The following is a 20,885-nucleotide window of genomic DNA, read 5'->3' as shown; positions in this document are numbered from 1 at the left end:
GTCGTCGGGAGAAAAATACATTTTTGAGTACTTAATTTCTTTTTCAATATTTCTTTTTTGAGTGATAAGAAAACAAAAATAGTATGATACTGAGTTGTATTATGAAATTTGTTTGTTATATTTTTTTCTATTTCTATTTATTAATTTTTTTTTCGTTTTAACAAAAGTGTTAAAAAAAATAAAATTTTTATTAGAACTCAAAAAACAACAACAAGAAAATCACTCAAAAAAATCACTTGAAAAACCCTTTGGGGAAAACTCCAGCTAAAAAAGAACAAACTCCAGTTTTCTACCATGAAAACATTACCGAAAAATCATCGTCAAGAAAATTACTTAGAAAAGTCACTCACGAAATCACTTCAAAAACTCAAAAAATCACACAAAAAAGTCACTCGAACTTTTCCGACGAAGAGCTGTGTCTAAAGGTCCAGACTCTAGTTTTCTACGTTAAGTTGTTTTCTTTTTAGAGCCATTCAAAAATGTAATTTCAAATGTGGACGACCGACAAACCATAACACTAACATACAACAACATTGGGCTATTATTGTTACAGAAAATTCATACTAACAACCTTTTTCTCGAAAATGTATTTAAACTCCAAACTTTACATCAGCCAAGCTCTCTGAGCAACGGAAGAAGTAAGACCGAAGGAATGTCTGATGGAACCCGCCAGTGTCGCACATGAGCACTGAAGGTGTGTCACCGTTTCGTCCTCTCAAAGTAGCTGTTACAGTGATAGTTTGCGGGACGACCCATCCTTCTCACATGTTCATGTTCACCACAGACAACGTCAAAACCCCTATCACACCACCGATATCCCCCCGTCGAAGAAATATCAGGTCTCTCGCGCGACGCAAGTGTGGCTTTGGCCACAGCTTCCTCATCGCGTTACACGTTGTCTCGTTTTCCCATCTGAGATTGGTGCGCTCAACTGCCGCCTTGCGTAGCAGCAGCTTATGAGTGCCTGGTTCTCCTTTTCAGGTAGGATTTCGAGTGTTGTCCCATGTCTCACAAACTAGTCTGCAGTACAGTTATCTGGAACATCACTGTGTCCGGGAACCCAAACTAATTTTATCTTGAATTTTAAAAACTAATTTTATCGCCATCTCGTTGAGAGACTACCTACACTCTAGGACTGTTCTGGATGTAGAGACCTCAGATTCCAGCGACCTTATCCCGGCCTGGCTGTCCATGAAGATACTGACGTTATCGGCAGATATTATACTGCCGTGGACTAGCGCAGAGCCTCCTCAATTGCCACCACCTCTGCCTGAAAGACACTGTAACTGTGATCAGGTAAACGAAAAGATAGCTTAGCATCCAATTGCTTAGAATGGACTCCGCTCCCCTATGCTATTGTCATGATTTAAGGAAGGTTTAGGCATAAAACAAAATAATAATTTTATTCAGATATCTTTATATACTATGTATGTATTATGATTTAACATTTTAAAATTTGTCGTTCGAACAATAAGAAATGAATGTATTATACAATAATAATAAATGTAGTATACATAATTATGAATGTATAAATTTTTTAAGCCCCTAACGAAACATAATTATTCAAAACTGTGGGTTTACATGTAGAAATAAATTTTAAACATATAATTATAGAATTATGTAGGTAAACTTATTGAAATAAATTTTTCAAATAAAAAAAGGGTTTAGCCGTAAACAAAATATTTATTGTATTCAAATATATGTATGTAGATATGTATGTATTAAAGTTTAGAAATTTATAATTTTAAAGTTTCAGTAATAAGAAAAGAAATTTTATATGCACACATACAAAAACTGTGTATACATATTTTTTTAAAACTTCCTAGCAAAACATTGCATTAAAAACAATAGCAAATGAAGCATTAGCATCCAGATGAACAATACATCTGATGTGTGTTCAAAAAATTGACATTATTATCTATTCCCATCCCTAAAAATTCCAGCTTATCCTATACGTATGTAAGATCTTTATATTTTCAAATATTGTTCGATTTTTTGGTTTGTGCTTCTGATAATATAAAGTATAAAAGAACGACATGTTTTTGTTATGCAAAAATTTTTACAGAAACTCTGAAAATAGGGCTATTTCAGGGCTGAAAAGTTCCAGTGTTAGAAATTTCTGGAACCCTATTTGTAAAACTCTATGTGATGTCTTTAGTCTAAGTCTTTAGTCCTTCTAGAAGTACTCGTACTTTTTTCACATATTAGAAGTAACTATATATATATTATATTATAAAAGTTGTACAAAATATGAATAAAATAAAGAATTAGAAATATAAGTTTAAGGTACTGATGACCAGAAGGTAATTTGATCGATATTTGTCGGAATATTGCTGTATTTTTGTATGAATGCAATTTTTGAAATATATTCGTATATTAATGAAAGTAATTTTAATAATATAGTACATAGCCAAACAGTTTCTAGATTTTAAGTGCTAAATTACAAACTATTGGTTTCATCCAACTTTCTTTAAATAAATTGCAGATAAATATTGTTATAAAAGTGTAAGAAAAATTTTTAGAAAAAAACTTTTAAAAGTTTAAGAAAAATGATTTGTATACAAACACTGGTGGTCCACTATGTAATGCTACTTTCGCTAAACCATTCTAGCATTTTAATTTTTGACACTATGTAAATTGAATATCGCAAATTTGCGTATGCGAGAGTAGCAAAAGTGGTACATACTACATGTAAATGTAACATTTATTTTAATTTATTAAATTAAAAAGACTTTGAATTTCAAATTTACTGCAATTAACTAAATTTTTGTAATTAATAATTATAATTAAAGGTCAAAGTAAAATACAAAACCATTCTGGTTTAAGAAAATAGCACTATGCCAAATTTGTTTCGCTCTTCTTTTCTCGACTTTGCACTTTTCCAGTTTTATTTTTATGGAATTGAACTTTTTATCTATAAGCTTACAAACATCCGTTAAAATAAGTAAAATGGTATGCTGACTAAGAACAACATTTAAATCTTAACCTGCATAAAAGTCTTTTGCTATCCATATTTTTTTAAAAAAAAATTAACAATTATCGCCTCCTTAATATTATACATACATTTATGTATATAACTATTTTAAAATAATTCAAATGTTTGCTTTGAAAAAACTGTCAGAAATGTTAAAAACAAAAAATTTTAGAAAATGATGCCAGTTTAAATTTTTTACGATGCGATTTTGTTACATAATACCAAACCACTTGCGAATCGCAAATCAACTTACGCAAATTTGCGATTTGCGTATTTTTACATAGTAGGCTAGATGGTAAACGATTGCATTAGTGTGATGTAAACGGAGAGTAGATATACCTACTAACCTTATAAAAATTGTTATAACCAATAAAAATATAATCTTAATCTTCAGGACCAAATTTTGTTTTCCCAGTACCTTTTTCCAAAGCAATCTGGTTACTCCGAAATAAATACTTTCAAAAAGTTTACATTTGGCTTACTTTTTTAGCACTTTTCCAAAAAATTTTTTGAAAAAAGTGCTTATTAGTTTCACTCTGTCCGTCCGTCCGTCCGTCCGTCCGTCCGTCCGTGGACACCTTTTTTGTTTACAAAACTTCTACACCCTTTAAGATAGAAAGCTGAAATTTCATACGTACATAGATCTTTACTAGAAACTTATTTCCGTAGAACAAAATTTTTACCTATCTCCCCCCCTCTAGAAGTTATACCCCCCAAAACTCTAAAAATGGCCTTTTTAGCACTTTTCCAAAAATTTTTTGAAAAAAAGTGCTTATTAGTTTCACTCTGTCCGTCCGTCCGTCCGTCCGTCCGTCCGTCCGTCCGTCCGTCCGTCCGTCCGTCCGTCCGTCCGTCCGTCCGTCCGTCCGTGTGTCTGTTTACAAAACTTCTACATTCTTGAAGATAGAAAGCTGAAATTTAATACGTGCATAGATCTTTACTAGAAACTTTTTTTCGTAGAACAAAATTTTTACCTATCTCCCCCCCTCTAGAAGTTATACCCCCCCAAAGCCACAAAAATGGCCCATTTTAACTATTTGTTGCAATGAAACCATAAGCATTTTTGAAATTTTGCAAAAGCAGAAAGGCAGCGGCTTGCTTTCCCTAGCGCGGTATACTATAGTTAAACTTTAGAAAAACAAAATGGCCGTTCAAATTTACCGTTATCTAAAGTCCTTTTTTTCCAAATTTTTGATGTCGTTTTTCTCCTATACCCCAGCCTGCAGAAGCTTGAAATTTAAGGGGCTTTTAGACATTAACAAATAGTTCATTTCGTTAGAAGAAAAGTTTTTTCCATCTCCACCCCCTCTCAAGTTATCGCCTCTTGAAATTCGTAAAATTTGAATTTTTGACACCTTATATTTCCGAAACCGCAAGCTTTTTCAAATTTCTATAAACGCAAAAAGCTAGCGGTAAATTCCATGACATAAAAAAATATAATTATTTTTCTTAACTCACACAATTAACCCTTAAAATCGAGCATTATGTTAACCCCTCTTTATATTAATTTTTATCTATTTCAAAGACTGCATAAATCGTTCATCCTAAATATATGCAATCCTAGAAATAGTTTTGTTTATGAATAAAAATAATTTTAATAGTGTGGTGGATATACATAGATTGTTTTTAAATCAGTATTTTCACTTGTTGAAGGGAAAAGTGCTACAATACAAACCATTGGTTTGACCCAACTTTATTTAAATATTTGTTGCAATGAAACCATAAGCACTTTTGAAATTTTGCAAACGCAGAAAGGCAGTGGCTTGCTTCCCCTAGCGTGATATACTATAGTTAAACTTTAGAAAAACAAAATGGCCGTTCAAATTTACCGTTATCTAAAGTCCTTTTTTTCCAAATTTTTGATGTCATTTTTCTTCTAGACCCCAGCCTGTAGAAGCTTGAAATTTTAGGAGCTTTTAGACAATAACAAATAGTTTATTTCATTAGAAGAAAATTTTTTTCCATCTCCACCCCCTCTCAAGCTATCACCTCTTGAAATTCGTAAAATTTGAATTTTTGACACCTTATATTTCCGAAACCGCAAGCTTTTGCAAATTTTTATAAACGCAAAAAGCTAACGGTAAATTCCATGAAATTAAAAATTATAATTATTTTTCTTAACTCACACAATTAACCCTTAAAATCGAGCATTATGTTAACCCCTTTTTATATTAATTTTTGCTTTATTTCAAACACTGCATATGTGCGTCATCCTAAATATATGCAATTCTAGAAATAGTTTTGTATATGAATGAAAATAATTTTAATAGTTTGATAGGTATATATAGACTGTATTTAAAAGAAGAATTTTCGCTTGTTGAAGGGAAAAGTGCTACAATACAAACCATTGGTTTGACCCAACTTTATTTAATATTGAAATGGTATGTTATAGCATAGTGATGGACATCAACTTTATACAAGGGATTTTTCGTTGAAAAAAAAAAGTATAAGTAACTTTTCGCACTTTTGCTAAAAGTGTAAGTGAAAAGCGATAAGTTTATCAAATTAGCTTAAAATAGGCATTTTTGGTTGCACCAAATATTTTTACTTATCACTTTGCATTAAATTATTTGATAACTTATTTGCTTTTCAAATTTTGCTAAGTAAAAAAGTTTTCTTGAATTTTAAATTAAAGAAAAGTGTATTGCATTTAATATTTGCATTTAATATTTTTACTTATCACTTTGCATTAAATTATTTAATAACTTATTCGCTTTTCATATTTGGCTAAGTATTAAAGTTTTCTTGAATTTTAAATTAAAGAAAAGTGTATTGCATTTAATTACACAAATGCAAATTACTGCGTAAGAAAGCATAAAATAACATAATTGGGTATTTATATATATTAGGTATAGACAATGTGATTAATTGATCATTATTCATGAAATCCGGCTATATGGGAGATTGTGAAGAATTTATATATGTTACACATATATAAGTACACATATAGTAAAGGTACATTAATTTTATATTATAAGGTTTAAGACGAAGTTAAGCCAAGAATCATTCTTGATAGAGTAATTAAGGCAATAAGTACTTTAAAAATAAAATTTTTATTGAGTTTCGAGTAAAGTTTAGCGAAAGGAAACAGTGTTTAAGTCCGATGCAGCAATTGTTAACCACTCTACCCATTTTATGGGTAATGGAGGACAATGTTGTTGGCAACATGCACGGTCTACATAAATCAGCTGTATGTAGAGCAATACATAAAGTTACAGCCGTGCTGCCAATAATTTCCAAGATGGCTTCATCCATCTCATCCAATAAAACGTTTTCCTCCGCCTGTTCCCGTTTTCTTCGAATTATCCCTTTTAACCTACTAATTATTATAAAAATATGTATTATTTCAAGATAACAATGGAAAAATTTAAATATTATTACTGAAGTTCGGCTTTTCCAAAGACCAAAAAGATGGTCTCAAGTATAATATCAATCTTTGTCTGGCTCAGCTAGCCATAAAAATTTCGGGTTAGAGATAACCTGTCTTAGAGATAGCTTAATTTTATTTTTTGATAAACTATATGTTAGTTGTTTTATTTTAGATTTTACACATAGAATACATTTTAAATTAGACCCTTCCAATAATAAATCAATACCTGAACTACATTTGTTTTAGTTAATTTTTCCATCTTTGTAGAATTAAAATGACCAAAACGTCAATGCCATTTAATTAAATTGTTGTGTTCCTCTAAATTCTGTGATAAAAAGTAGAATGTTTATATTCCTTTAGTAAATACATATTATCAAATTTATTGGCTTTAATAGATTAATCTATTATTGTATAATGAAAATGGTTTTATAGTAAATATTACTATAAAACCATTTTCAGTTACTTTTTCAACAGGAAGTAAATTTTTCTGTAATTTTGAAGCATATCTAAATTGATTTTAACAATTTCGATGTTAAATTATTTTAATTTGAATACTACATTACTACTACCAAGAGCTTCTATTATTTCATTACATATATTTGTGGTTTTTCATTATCATGGCACACAATAAATCCTTGTCGTTACATATGTGGGAATTAGCTTTATTATCAATACAGCTTGTGCATCTTTCATCCTTTACTTTGGGAATTTCATTAATTACGTATATAGTAAATACTTTTTGATCTTTACTTCCATTACGGTTTTTATTACAAGTTTGTTTTTTAAATTTTAAATTAACAACGCGAAAACCATGTTTACCACATGTTAAACAATTACCTGTGAACTTTTGAAATTTTAATGATAAAAATGAAGATTACGATGATCGTGAAAACATCTGTTATTGTCTTTAAAAGTTAGTGTGAGTGTAATTCAATGTTGGTATTTCAATTCCTGAAACTTCCAGATCGTCCAATTGTTATTGAATATTTCTTAAATAATCGAACATAGATGCTTACGACCTCATTTTTAATAAAAATAGTTCTTTATAAAGTATCATTTCTCCTGTAGGCCCTCCTGCAATTTTTTTCACGTCGAATTTGATGTTTTCGCTTTCTTTATACGTTAACTCATTTTCTTGCACCATAACCTGTTAGATTGAGGTTCAGCAAGAGACTGATTTATTAGTTCTATTTACAATAGTACATTTCCAGTAATTGTAATATGCTTATTAAACCATATACACACAAAAGTTTTTCTTACTTAAAGAAAAGTTAACAAATTCTTGCGAAATTTCTAGTTATCTAAGCTTTTTTGATTATAATTTCCGTTCCGAAAAAGATAGGGACTTTAAACAAACAGTGTCTGAAAGGGCTTAAAATAAACACCTTACTTGATTATGTATTTTGTGTACTTTCGGAAAAATACTCAAAAGAAATTACTAACAAATAGCACTACAAAAGCGTTTTCATAGAATGTAGGGCAGAGGGGTGGGGGGTGGAGTGAGATCGTTATGCCGGGGCTTTATTAGTATATGATATTGATCACGGTGCAGAACGCAGATCTTTTATAATAGCCAACCCTTTTTTTAAAATAATTTTTATTTTTATTAGAATATCATCGTTTTCAGTTTAAATTTTAAATAAATCTTTCCTTTTGTCGCTTTCCTTTATCGAATGAATCATCTGGTCAAGACCAACTATTTCATTATGCCTATTTCTGTTGAGAAATTCCTCTACAAATAGTCAGCAATAAAAATAATTTTCCAGGTAAACTTTAATTGAATATTGTACTTCTTCAATTTTAGTTTAAGTTTCTGAAGTTTTGGACATGGAATTTTATGATAACCCTTTGCCATAATACGAATTAAAGCTTTATGATCTGTAATAACTTCAGGTTTGTGGTCATAAATTGGAGAATGCCATTTATTGCAAACAAAATAAATTCCGAGCATTTTAAGCACTAAATCCATCTTTAAACGCATCTGCTTGTGGCTTTATCGTTTTAGAATTATTTTTTGTTTTATAAATTATAGTTTTGTTCTGATCTATTTCTGTTTCTGTAACAATAACTAAATCATCAATGTAGATAATGACATTTGGAATATCTTCAAAATTATTTTCACTAATTTGTTGAAATTCTTAGGCAGCAATTTTTAAATCAAATGTTAACCGCTTGTATTTATAGATGGCTAAAGGAGTACTAAATGAGCACAAATTTTTATAGAGTCTATCTAATTTTATTAGTAGAAATCCATCTTTATCATCAAAAGTACAGAAAAGTTTTTTATTAGAAAATTTTGCTTTTATTTGGTTAAAAGTTGGTATTTAATAGAAACGATCCTTTATGGCTAAATTTAAATTTTTATGATCCAAATATACTCTTAATTTATTTGGTTTTTCAATAGAAAAATTAAATTACGATATTAGATACCCAAACGCACGAATCAGGAAGTTTTTCAATAACATCGTATATTACACTAACGACCTAGTTCAATTTGTAATGGTTTCTTAGAGAAATTTGTACACGACATGCAGGTCTAGCTATGCAGCCTAAACACTAACCAAAACATAATAGCAGGTCTGTACGGCCGCCTAAACCACTAAAATTTTCTTTAAATTTTATTATAAGTTCATTATATATGAATTTATAATAATCGATATTTTATTGCAAGTAGGGTATAACCGGAAAGTAATCGATGCAGCATCGATGTGTAATCATATAAAAGGCACGTACAAAAATGCATCAATACGGTAATATTTCAAAGTTTGGTGCCCAAAAATGTCAAAAATACGCATCGTACGCGGATAATATTAAATCAGCTTTGCATTAATTTTTTTTGCGATTTTTTATTGATGCAAAGTTGAGAAGCAAATAATTTATTATTACTAATAAAGTTAATTATTTCTTTATGCACGGTATCAATATTTTTAAATGTTCCATTATATTAAGAGCTCAAAAACTTAATTGAAATCAAAAAAAATTTTTAATAGATTTTGAGTTGTTAAATATTTGAATGTTGTTACATAGAACTTTTTCAAAATAAACGCCAAAAAACATATGATTTAGAAAGTGTTCAAAAAGGCTAAATAATATTGCAACAGCAAAGTAAACGCATCACATCGGCATAGCATCGACGCTGCATTAATGCTTATTCTTTATTACTTTCCGATTATACCCGATGGGGTGATGTGTATTTCTGACAAAAATATTTGTATTTGTGTTTGTATTTTTCATAAATATAGGCACACATAAAAACGCTTTTTAATAATTTTTTTAGGAGAAATTTCTATTTCTTAGTTTTTTAAAAAGAATATTGGTTCAAGTCATCAATTATAATTTTAATAATTAGTTTTTGTACTTACTTGAATATTTTCATATATTTTGTAATTTTCAGTGTACTTTTCTTAAAAACTGAAAAGTAAAAATTTCCCATTCAAAAAAACGGAAAATAGAATCCAAAAAGCTGAAAAGGAGGAAAATAAAGGGTTCACGTTTTTTTATATGAATTTTCTAAGTCTATAAAATAGTTTCCGTTTTTATTAAAATAATATATTTCTAAAATTTACAGAAAATCAATCGATACAGACCTTCCTAATGGCAAAATGATACTGAGTTATATTATGAAAGAAAAATCAAAATAAACGTTGAATTGAAAAATTTTTATAGGGTAAGTTCACCAAACTCTGGGTATATTTTCCTTCTGATACTGAAAACATGTTAACTTATTTACTAAAAAAATGTTTATATCCAAGAAAATAGTGGGTATTATCAGTCAATTATAGAAATAGTGGATATTATGTACTCTTTTCTACAATTAATACAAAATATCTTCGACAAGTTAAAACTTTGAAATCCGTCAAAAAAATATACTACTTTATAAAAAAGTATGTTCGAAAACCATAGCATGTCTTAATTTCTAAAACATTGTTAAAACTTTGTTTATCTATATGCTCCATAGTTATTCTAAGTCTGAAAAAAATCAGTGTAGAAATAATAATTTGTTGTTAATGATTACATTTTTGTATATACATACATATAACTATTTTAATATTATTTAATCAATAAATAAAATTTTTTAATTATTAAAGATTATCTGTAATTATGCAAAAAATTATTTTTAAGATTTTAGTTAGAAGAGTCTAAGGAGGAGCAATTAAATGTCTTTAACTTTTCATTTCTCTTATAACATACGAAAATAAAACGGAAAAAAAAGTTAACCGTGTCACTCTGTGATACGCGTACGAATTTGTTATCTTATGTGCTAGTGGATATGCCATAGCTGACTATGTGACAGAGTATGAATAAGCTGCCGTATTACTATATTATTTTATGCAAAAATTTAGTACCGTGTTTTCAATATTTTGCTAATTTATGGTCAAACTACCATTGAAGTTGTATGGCAGCAGTCACAAGGAGTCAAAAAATTTCAATGATTTTTATCACACATAACAACCCTAATAATACACTTGTTTTCACGAAATTTCTATATTATAGCTCCAATAATTTCTTAGATAATGCCAAATAACCTTTGGAGTAATATGGCAGTTATCACAAGTGCTCTCTGAGATCTCCACTTTTTTTAATGAATATAGCTGCCACTTTCTCATATTTTATTTTGCAAATTTCTATGTAACGGTTGAACAGTTTTTAAGATATAACCAAATAACTTTTCAAGTTGAATGGCAACTACCAGAAGGAGCCAAGCAAATTCAATGAGTTTTAGCAAACACAATGGTCCTAATAATATATCTTGTGCGTTAATTCAATACTATAGCTTCTATAATATCTTAGATATACCCAAATAAATTTTGAGATTGTGTTGCAGCTACCCAACAAATATTAAGCAAACGAACAGGACTTACTTCCTCAATAGTTTAAATTGGTGAAAAACATACGAATCGGGTCGAAGTTGACTTGATTGAAGCAGTTCGGAAACATTTTTTAATGCTTTGGTTCACCCGCCTTTTCGATTTCTTGAACCTCCGGCGCAGGGATTAATTGCTCTACTGTTTGTATCATATTTGCAATTTCACCGTCATCTTCTGTAATTGGTATATTCAGTAATTCCTCAAAATGCTGGGACCATCTTCTTAGGACATCACTTTTATTTGATATTATATTGCCATTTTTATCTTTACATTCTATTAGTCTAGGTTTAAATCCACTTTTCTCTTTTTTCATGTCATTATAAAACTTTCTTACGTTATGTGCGTCATATTCTGTCTGTATTTGTCTAATCTTATTTTTTAACATTTCCTTTTTCTTTTTTTGGCAGATTTTTGTTGCGATTCTTCTTTTTTCCTTATAATTTTCTCGGTTTAACCTAGTATTTCTTTGTAACATTTTGTATCTGGCTGCATTTTTAATAACAATTGCATCCTTGCACTCCCGATCAAACCACTCTATATTACGCTCTGTTTGTTTGTAGCCTACTATTTCCTCTGCTATTCTCCTCATCGCATCTTCCATCTGATCCCATTCTTCATCGATACTTCTTGCGTTATTTATTTCACTTTCAAGTCTTCTTTCTACAATATTACGGAAATTCTCATTTGTACCTTCATTTTTTAAAATATCCGTATTATTTTTTCTTCTTTTTACTCCTTTCTGCTTTACTACATTGGAGATTTTCTGTCGCAGTTTTGATACGACCAGAAAATGATCGCTGTCACAATTTGCACCTCTGTAAGTTCGCACATCAATTATTGATGTTGCCCATCTCTTTGATATTAGTACATGATCTATTTGGTTCACTACATTTCTTCCTGGAACCTTCCATGTTCCTTTATGTATATTTTTTCTTTCAAAAGCTGTACTTCTTATTCTTAGATTATTCTCATTAGCAAATTGATATAAACGCCTTCCATTTTCATTCGTCTCATTGTGCAACGAAAATCTTCCACCCACTTGTTGTTTATACCGTTCCCTACCAATCTTCGCATTTAGATCACCTGCTATAATTAATGTATCATAGTCAGGTATTCCTTCACATAAATTATTCAATTCTTCATAAAATTAATCTTTTTCGTCATCATTTGCTTCCTCTGTAGGGACATATACAGATATAATTGTTATATTATTAAATTTTCCCTTAACTCTAATGCTACCCATTCTCTTGTTGATCGGTGTGAATGCTATTACGGCCTTTTTTATTTTTTTATTTACGATGAAACCTGTGCCGCACATTCCAGATCCAAAATTATCCCCGCTATAATATATAGAGAAATCGGGTTTATTTATATCTCCATATCCCATCCATGTTTTTCATCATTTCACTTGCAATTTCGTTCATTTTTCCAGGTCTCATCATAGTCTGAACATTCCATGTACCAATTTTCAAATCATGTCCTTTTAAACGTTTCCGGGTCTGTGATCTGTTGTTTCCATCATATATTCGAGGCATTCCTAAAGAATTCGTAACTGGTTTGGTTTTTACAGGGTTGGGTAGTTAGCCCCAAGCCTAACCCCCATCTTTGGAGGGCCATCTTGTTATCACTGGGTATTTAATCCAGGATGTTTTTCGCTATGGTTATACCGCCAATACTCGGTCGCCCTAGCCTGATTTGTTTTAAACAGGCTTCACCACGAGAAGGTTGAGGTTGGCAATTAGTTCGGAGAGGCTATGTTTTCTCATCCTGAACTTTTGAAGCCCGTTTTAGGTGGAGTTCTCGGTGTTAATGTACTCCTACGGGAAAGCAATGTTTGATCCCCCCCAGAATCCATGGGACCGATCTCCGAAGAGAGTGGATTTTCCAGATCAACTGGTCTGCCACCTGAGGTAATTCGAAAACTTCGAAAACATAAAACATTAAAAATTGTTTTTGTATTTTTTTTCCGATTCAGGCCACCAAGCTGAAAAATTAGTTCAGCTTGGTGTCCTGATAGATATATATGACATTAGTAAATATCATTGTTCTGAATTCTCAAAAGCAATGTAATTTTTCTTTATATTATGTCTGCGCTTTATTAAATTTAATGAGGTGAGATGAGTTATCTTCATTTAAATTTAATGAAGACTAGATAATAGAATAACTACAAAAAGCTCCTTGGGTAAACTTAATCCGGTTAAATTACTTTTTTCTCGATCTTTAAAAAACTTTCGTAAATGGTCGCTTTCATCCCTAATTCAAATACAGTCTTGAAGGTTAGTGTACAGCTTGCAACTTCTCTCATGCTTCTTTAGATGACGTACAATTTTTTATATGAAAAAGTTGGATTGGTTAGCTATTAGACGCTAGTTGTCAAGGATAAGGAAATGCTAGTATACAATTATTTTTAACAAAAAATCCCCATACGATGTCTGGGGGTAAACGATTTATACCATTGGGGGGGATAAAAGGTTGAAATTTTGGAATATTTTTACTCTTTGTATACTAACAGCAGCTGACGATATATACCAAATTTCAGCTGTCTGAGATGTCTGCAACAACCAACCAAGAAATTTAATCATAATTAGTGAGTATAAGTCAGTAACAAAGCTGGGATTTTTAGGGTACTAATAAAATCCAAAGTACAATAGATACGCCTTTCAAACTTTATATCTTTTTGTTCACTATTGATATTATACCCCAAGATTTTTATTTGTCTTGTATAATTCAAACCCAAGTAAACCACTAATAATATACATAAGTATGTGCTCCTCAATTTTAAAATGCTTTTAGAGTTCGTTCAGATTTTTAACAAAAAATTTTATTTTGGAATGACTATGACTCGAAAGCAGTATATTTGACACCAACCAGAATTTTAGGTACATTATATGGGTGATATATCATATAAATACATGTATCAAATGACTACTGCTGGTATATGGATGTTATTATTTCCAACCTAATCTACTTTTTAGTTTACTATTTAATAAAATTAAATATTTATGTTCATAATATGTATATACCCATTTATATCTTAACACGTTAAATCCCAATGAATGACCCGTGAATAAACACTTTTAAATTTAGAGCCTATGCTCAAGGTTGATCATAAAAAAACCTTCTATTCAATTCCAATGTGGATATTTTCAAAACGTCAAATTTTGATTAATTATATGACAGAAACAGAATAGAGTCATTATTATCCGGGATATTTTTTTTGAAAATGTAAAGCGAACTGGATTGTCAAGTTGAACGAGATAAGTACAGATATCATTTCGAACGCTTGATTTGTTTTAAACATTTGTTTAAGTCATTGCAGAACAAAATTTGATATAAAATAACATTCGCTGTACCTTATTTTGCTCAATAATTTCTAAATCAAAACATGTATAAATATGACACATTCTAAATTAAATTAATTCCCAAAGTTGAAAGCATTTCTAAAATTAGAGAAAGCTGCTTCTATAGTTTTGTGTACAGCTTGTACAATTTCACTTAGCCTAGAAAATTAAAGTTGTTTAAAACTGAAAAATTAATTTTTCAAATTTTTCGTGCAATAAAGTCGTGTAATTTCGAAATTTGATTATAATTAATGTAGATATTCAAAGGAAAACCTTTATTCTGAGATTTCCAAGTCATATTAAATAATGCGTTTGTCTGACATAGGCACAGAGTTGACGTACATATATTTAAAATTTCAAAAATTCAAAAAATTAGTCGAGATTAATTTTAAGACTCTGTAAGTTGCAACCTGTTAAGCTGTTTGTCTACTCATGAGGGTGTACCCAACTGTATATACGAAGCACTCTGTATTTAAGTTTGAGGATTACACCTGTACATGAATTTATAGTAAGTTTTTTTCATTGCTAACTTTTAAGAGGCTGCGATATACAATGTATTGTTAGTTTTTAAATTACTTAATTTTTTGAAGTATGTATATATAATATTTTGAAAAACCCGATGAATAAATCCAAAAAAAGTACTTAAAAAATTCACTTTTGATATCGCGTAAATACTAAAGAGTGCGCTCAAATATGCTAGTACATTGTAGTACCTAAAATTACCTTTTATGTTTTTAAAGATTAAGTTGTTATAATAAAAATTTAGGCGGTTTCGTTGTCTTAATTTTTTTAATTGTTGAACTGTTACATACATTGGAGAAGAAAATCAGCGTTGATAAAGTGCGTATGTAGCGCACGAAATATATTAGCAAAAAATAAAAAAAGTATTTTATTCCGAATAAAAGGAGGTTTTCTTTTCATACCAATAAAAAAAAAGAATTATATTTCGGAAAAATTATCAACCATTGAAAAAAAAATTTTTTGGTTACATTTTTCTTTTATTCATGGTTTGAGATTATGCGATTGATTGCTTTCTTACACATAAAAGTTTTGTTTTCAAATAATCTTTAAGATCGTAGTGAAAGTATCATTAACATCCGCAAAATATTATTTTAAAGATACACCAAAAATATAATTGATAATGGACTTTTACACTTCCTCAGGGTGGAACTTTTGCCACGATAAAAACACAGTGTGATCTTTTGGGAACTGACCGCCAAGGACGTCATATTTTTGCTATATATGCATATCGCTTTCCAGAGAAGTCTCAAATGGAAAAATTTCTAGCGTAAGTAATACAAATTCATATAGTGCGTATCAAGCTTGCAAACAAGATTTTGGTAATAAATTCATATTTTTCTAGAGACATAATAAGAGTGATGGATCCTTATGTTGATAACGATTACATTTTAGTGTACTTTCATCAAGGAATGAAAGAAGATAGTAAGCCCTCAGTTCAACTGTTATGGAATTCATATAAGGAACTAGATAAAAAATTTCGAAAAAATTTAAAAAATTTGTATGTTGTGCATCCAACTTGGTTTATAAGAATAGTTTGGAATTTCTTTCGGCCATTCATAAGTGAAAAATTTCGGAAGAAATTGATTTACATATCCAGTTTGGACGAGTTGCGTCAAGAATTAGGGTTAACAAATGTCAAATTGCCAGAAAATATATGTGATATTGATGAGCGAATCAACTCTGGACGAAAAATAATTCCATCAACTTCTTCAACAGAAGTTCTTTACAAAACAAGTCAATTTGGTGTTGATTTGAAATTTATTATTGAGAACAGTGCTTGTTTAAATTATATTCCACCAATAGTAAGAAAGTGTGTGGACTCACTTTCCATTACAGGTGTCATCGACACTGAGGGTATATTTCGCCGATCTGGAAACTATGCAACAATCAATCAATTGAAGCAGAAAGTTAACCGTGGTGAGGATGTTGATTTAAAAGAATTTGAGGTACATATTATAGCTGGTTTATTGAAATCATTTTTGCGTGATTTAAGGGAGCCGTTATTGACATATGAACTCTACGAAGAAATCACGAACTTTTTGGGTATTTGGATATTCGAAAACTTTTCTATGAAATTTGACATACTTTATTGTTTTTTAGAGTTGACAAAAGAAGAAAGATCACGTTGTGTTAAACAAATGCTGCGTGAAAAACTACCCGTTGCCAATTATGAGTTATTCAAATATTTAATTGAGTTTTTAGTAAAGGTACAACAATCAAAGTTATAATGTTTTATAAGAATATTAAAAAAAAATTTTTTTAGGTAATGGAATGTAAAGATTTAAATAAAATGACCTCATCAAATTTAGCAATAGTATTTGGTCCGAATTTAGTTTGGGCACGTCATAACCAAATGTCTTTAGAAGAGATAACTCCAATAAATGCCTTCCTCGATTTTGTATTGCAAAATGCTAAAGATATTTATTTGGTCGACATTAATAGAGAACAAATTCCGATTGATTAAAAACGGTACTTTTAATTCATTTTCATAATATTTAGTACTAATCCAATTAAAATTTTTCTTTAAAAAATGTTATTATATATTATATAAATTTGAATTTTAAATTTTATTTTATATTTAAATTTCTTTAAAGAATGTATCACAATTTATTTTATAATTCCTAACTGATTTAAGATTTTATCAGCAACAAAATGTTAACAATAACCTTTGTTTTGGATTAATAAACAAAACAAAAGAAAAAAATTATTTTAATAAACCAATTTGTATTTTTTATAGCAGAGGTAAAAGTTTTTTAATGCAAATGAAATATGTGCATATGTATTTTTATAGTTTTTGCAGATTTTCATGTGTAACAATATTTTATTTTATAAGTGATAAAATATATCACTTATCAGAATTTACGGAATAGGATAATATGATATTTACTCTTGGTTATTTTTTGTTCAGATCAAGCATTTGAATTATTTTAAAATAGTCATACATTTAGGTGTATGTATAATATTAAGGAGGCGATTGTTGTTAATTTTTTAAACAAATATGGATAGCAAAAGACTTTTACGCAGGTTAAGATTTAAATATTGTTCTTGCTCAGCAAACCATTTTACTTATTGTGTAAGTGAATAATGTCGAATTGTTGCTATTTAATTATTCAGTAAAAAATATTAAATGCAGTTTATGTATATATGTATTTATTTTTTTTACGTTTGGGTTTTCTTTGAGGAGCGTGAAGTAAGTTTTTACTGAAAATTTAAAAACGTTTATGCAACTAGGTGTCAAATTTCAACGATGTCTAAAATACTTTACTGAATTTTCACGAAATTTCTACTCTAAGTTTTTTTGCTTATTACTTTCGTTTTAAAAAAGATAAAGGCTTCAAACAAACAATTTGAAAGGGCTAGTAAAGAGCTTGAAATCAATATGTTATCTGCTTTATTTTTACCGACTGCATTGTATACAATATGGAAGGTTATGTGTACAGTATGGAAGGTCCAATTTTCCGATGTAGAGTTTTCGGCGGGAGTTAACACAAAATTCATTTAGTTTCAAATTTAATTTAATAAAAAATTCAATGACAAAATATCTTTCCCACAAAATAACGCATAAAAATATTCCCATAAAAATTGCAGACTCAATGTCAGCAATCTTAATACATGCCAACAACAAAGTTCCCATACAAAGTGTATCACGTGGAGGCAACAATTTAATTAAAATGTTATGAATAGGTTAAGCTTTAAATGTACTGTACGTAATAAGTAATTAATGCCCGAACGGTACAAATGATGATTCAAAGAAATAAAACTCTTTCATTAAAAATAAAATTTGTTTTATTTTTATGATAGAAATAATAAAAAATTATTTCTAATCTAAATTTCTGGCGGCCAACGTTCTGGGCAGGTGAGAATGCTAGTCAAAACTTCAAAGTGAAGCTAATAGTACAATTTTAATTATAATAAATATAGTTGTAATAAACGTTATATTAATTATTGAAAATCAATAACTCACACTAATAAGAAAAAAAAAATATATAATAATAATAGCAATAATAAAATAATAGTTCAGAAAATATAATATAAACAACTAAAAGTAACACTAAATAAGAAACTTAAATAATACTGTATTAATTTAATTTAATAAACTTATGTGAATAATTTGTTATAAATCCAAAGCACTTAATAAACACATTAATAAGAAATTATAATGAAAAGCTTCACATTAAATTATACAACTCAAAGACTGGATCCTCAAGTAGCATTATCTGCTCAACCTGCTCCTGAAACAAGATCAACAGCAACGTGGGAAATACATCAACCAGTACATCAACAAAAAGGAGTTGATAGCAGTCAGCAGCCGCTTATCGCTGAAAAAATGCACGTTATTACGTCATCTCTTTGTAAGAAATTTTACTTTCACTATAAATATTTATTAGAAAAAAATACTACAAACCATTAATCAAACAAAAATTGAAAAGTTGAGAAATAAATTTTGGAATTTGAAAAAAATAATTTAGTCATTAAATAAATTAAAACATTTACATTATATTTGTGCAAAATATATTACAATTTAAACTTGAAAAATTCAATTCATAAATTTATTTAATTGATTCAATACATAAAGTTTATTAAAAATAAAAAACATAATTTAAATAAATAGAGATTTATGATAAATCAATAAGTATCGATTTTAGCTCAAAAACATAGTTAAATAAAATATTATAAAAAAAGGAAAAAGAAAAAAAAACAACACGTGTCTTGAAAAATTTGAAATTCTAGAACAAAGTAAACAAAATTAAATTAATTAATATTAATTAAATTCCCAAAGGAAATCATATATCAACAACTATATAAATTTAATAAATAAAAATATTTGAAATTAAAATTAAAGCCTGGCTAGATTTTTGTATTGGTATTTCGGAAATGTGCTTTGATACCAATTTTTAGTTTTTATATTTTAAAGTACAATTGCACAATTTTAATCAAGCACAATCAAACACACACTTTATTCTTAGTTTATAATTCATCCTAATACTTTATTTTTATTAATATCATAATTTAGATTTCACTTTTAACAAGTAGTTTTTAAGATTAATTTTTAGTTGTAATTATAATTTGTTTTAAATTAACTTATATTTAATTTGAGTTTACATTAGTAAATAGTTAAGGTTTTATTAAATGATTTTTTTTATTATTATTTATTTAATATATTTTTGATTTCATTAAAATTCTATAAAACATTTAATATTTTTATTTCACTTATTGATTCAAAGTAGATTTAACCTTTTTTGTACTTTTTGCTTTGCTAATTTTTAACTTGTTCATTTAATCTTAAATATGTCTAAGCGCGATGACATTCCGGAAAAAAAAACAAGCATGGCTTAAAATTAAATTAAAAACAGGTGTTGTGAATATGTTAAAAATGTCAATCAACTTTATGATTGACCTACATATAGGAAATTTTAAAGAGTTTATGAAATTTATACTAGTGATTCAACATTTGATCAGTGGCGTAACCACAACATTCGCTCAAAACAAAAGGAAAAATTTTCTTCACTCCCTCCAATTTATCAATAATAGCAATAAACAAATTTATTACATTTCTCAATAACAACCTAAAAAACAATATAAAAGTGAAATAACAAGCAATTGAAAATACCCCATTTATAAAACTGTCAAGATTAACAAATAATAGTCAACCGAATTTTGAAACACACTTCTAATATGGTCCAACGTGCGTTTTGGACACATTGACCTTAAGGAGTAAACAAAATACTTTATCTCAACGAAGATCTATCAAGTTATTCTGACCAAACTGTAAACTCTACCGATAGAAATCTAGTAGGTTTAGATAGGGTACCGGACGTAGAACGATGTATACGCGAATTTTCAGGAAATCCAGAAGAGTTTAGCTCCTGGAAAAAAAGCGTTGAACCGAAGATTTCAATCAAGATCATATGCCCATAATAACCAATCACAAAATACAATGAATTACAATTACCAACCTCGTCCAACAAACTTTCATAATTTTCAAAACAGACTACAACCTCCCTAAACTATGGATGTAGATAGAAGTATCCAAACAAAGAAGGTAGACTATCTGAACAGACCTGTGCAAAATCAAACTTTAGGAAAAATACCATTCACACAATTGCAACGAACACATCAACATGTAACAAAACAACAGAGAAACTTTCATCTCGACACGAAATTATATCCTTCGTACGACATGACATATTGTAACGAAGAAACTTTTAATGACACAGTACAGGAACAGGAAGTTCCTTACGAAAAAGCCTTGGTAGACTCGGCACGTACGAACCGGCTTGTAATAACCAACCTAATTTTGAGGAAATTTC

General features: G+C 29.2%; 1 protein-coding gene across 1 annotated transcript in view; it reads left to right on the top strand.

The window, feature by feature from the left end:
• LOC129613907 (rho GTPase-activating protein 68F) overlaps positions 1-17,315 on the top strand; it is a 56,003-nt gene extending 38,688 nt beyond the window's left edge. The window contains exons 3-6 of the mRNA XM_055528242.1: positions 15,717-15,841; positions 15,917-16,617; positions 16,675-16,781; positions 16,838-17,315. Of these exons, the coding sequence (XP_055384217.1) occupies positions 15,717-15,841; positions 15,917-16,617; positions 16,675-16,781; positions 16,838-17,038 (1,134 nt within the window). The 3' untranslated portion in view covers positions 17,039-17,315. The remainder of the gene's footprint in view (positions 1-15,716; positions 15,842-15,916; positions 16,618-16,674; positions 16,782-16,837) is intronic.
• The last annotated feature ends 3,570 nt before the right edge of the window (positions 17,316-20,885 follow it).

This window comes from Condylostylus longicornis, unplaced genomic scaffold, assembly GCF_029603195.1.
Source record: "Condylostylus longicornis isolate FDR11 unplaced genomic scaffold, ASM2960319v2 ptg000096l, whole genome shotgun sequence".
Taxonomy (NCBI): Eukaryota; Metazoa; Arthropoda; class Insecta; order Diptera; family Dolichopodidae; genus Condylostylus; species Condylostylus longicornis.
Note: the sequence above shows the minus strand (reverse complement) of the source record. Positions and strands in the feature narration are given on the sequence as shown.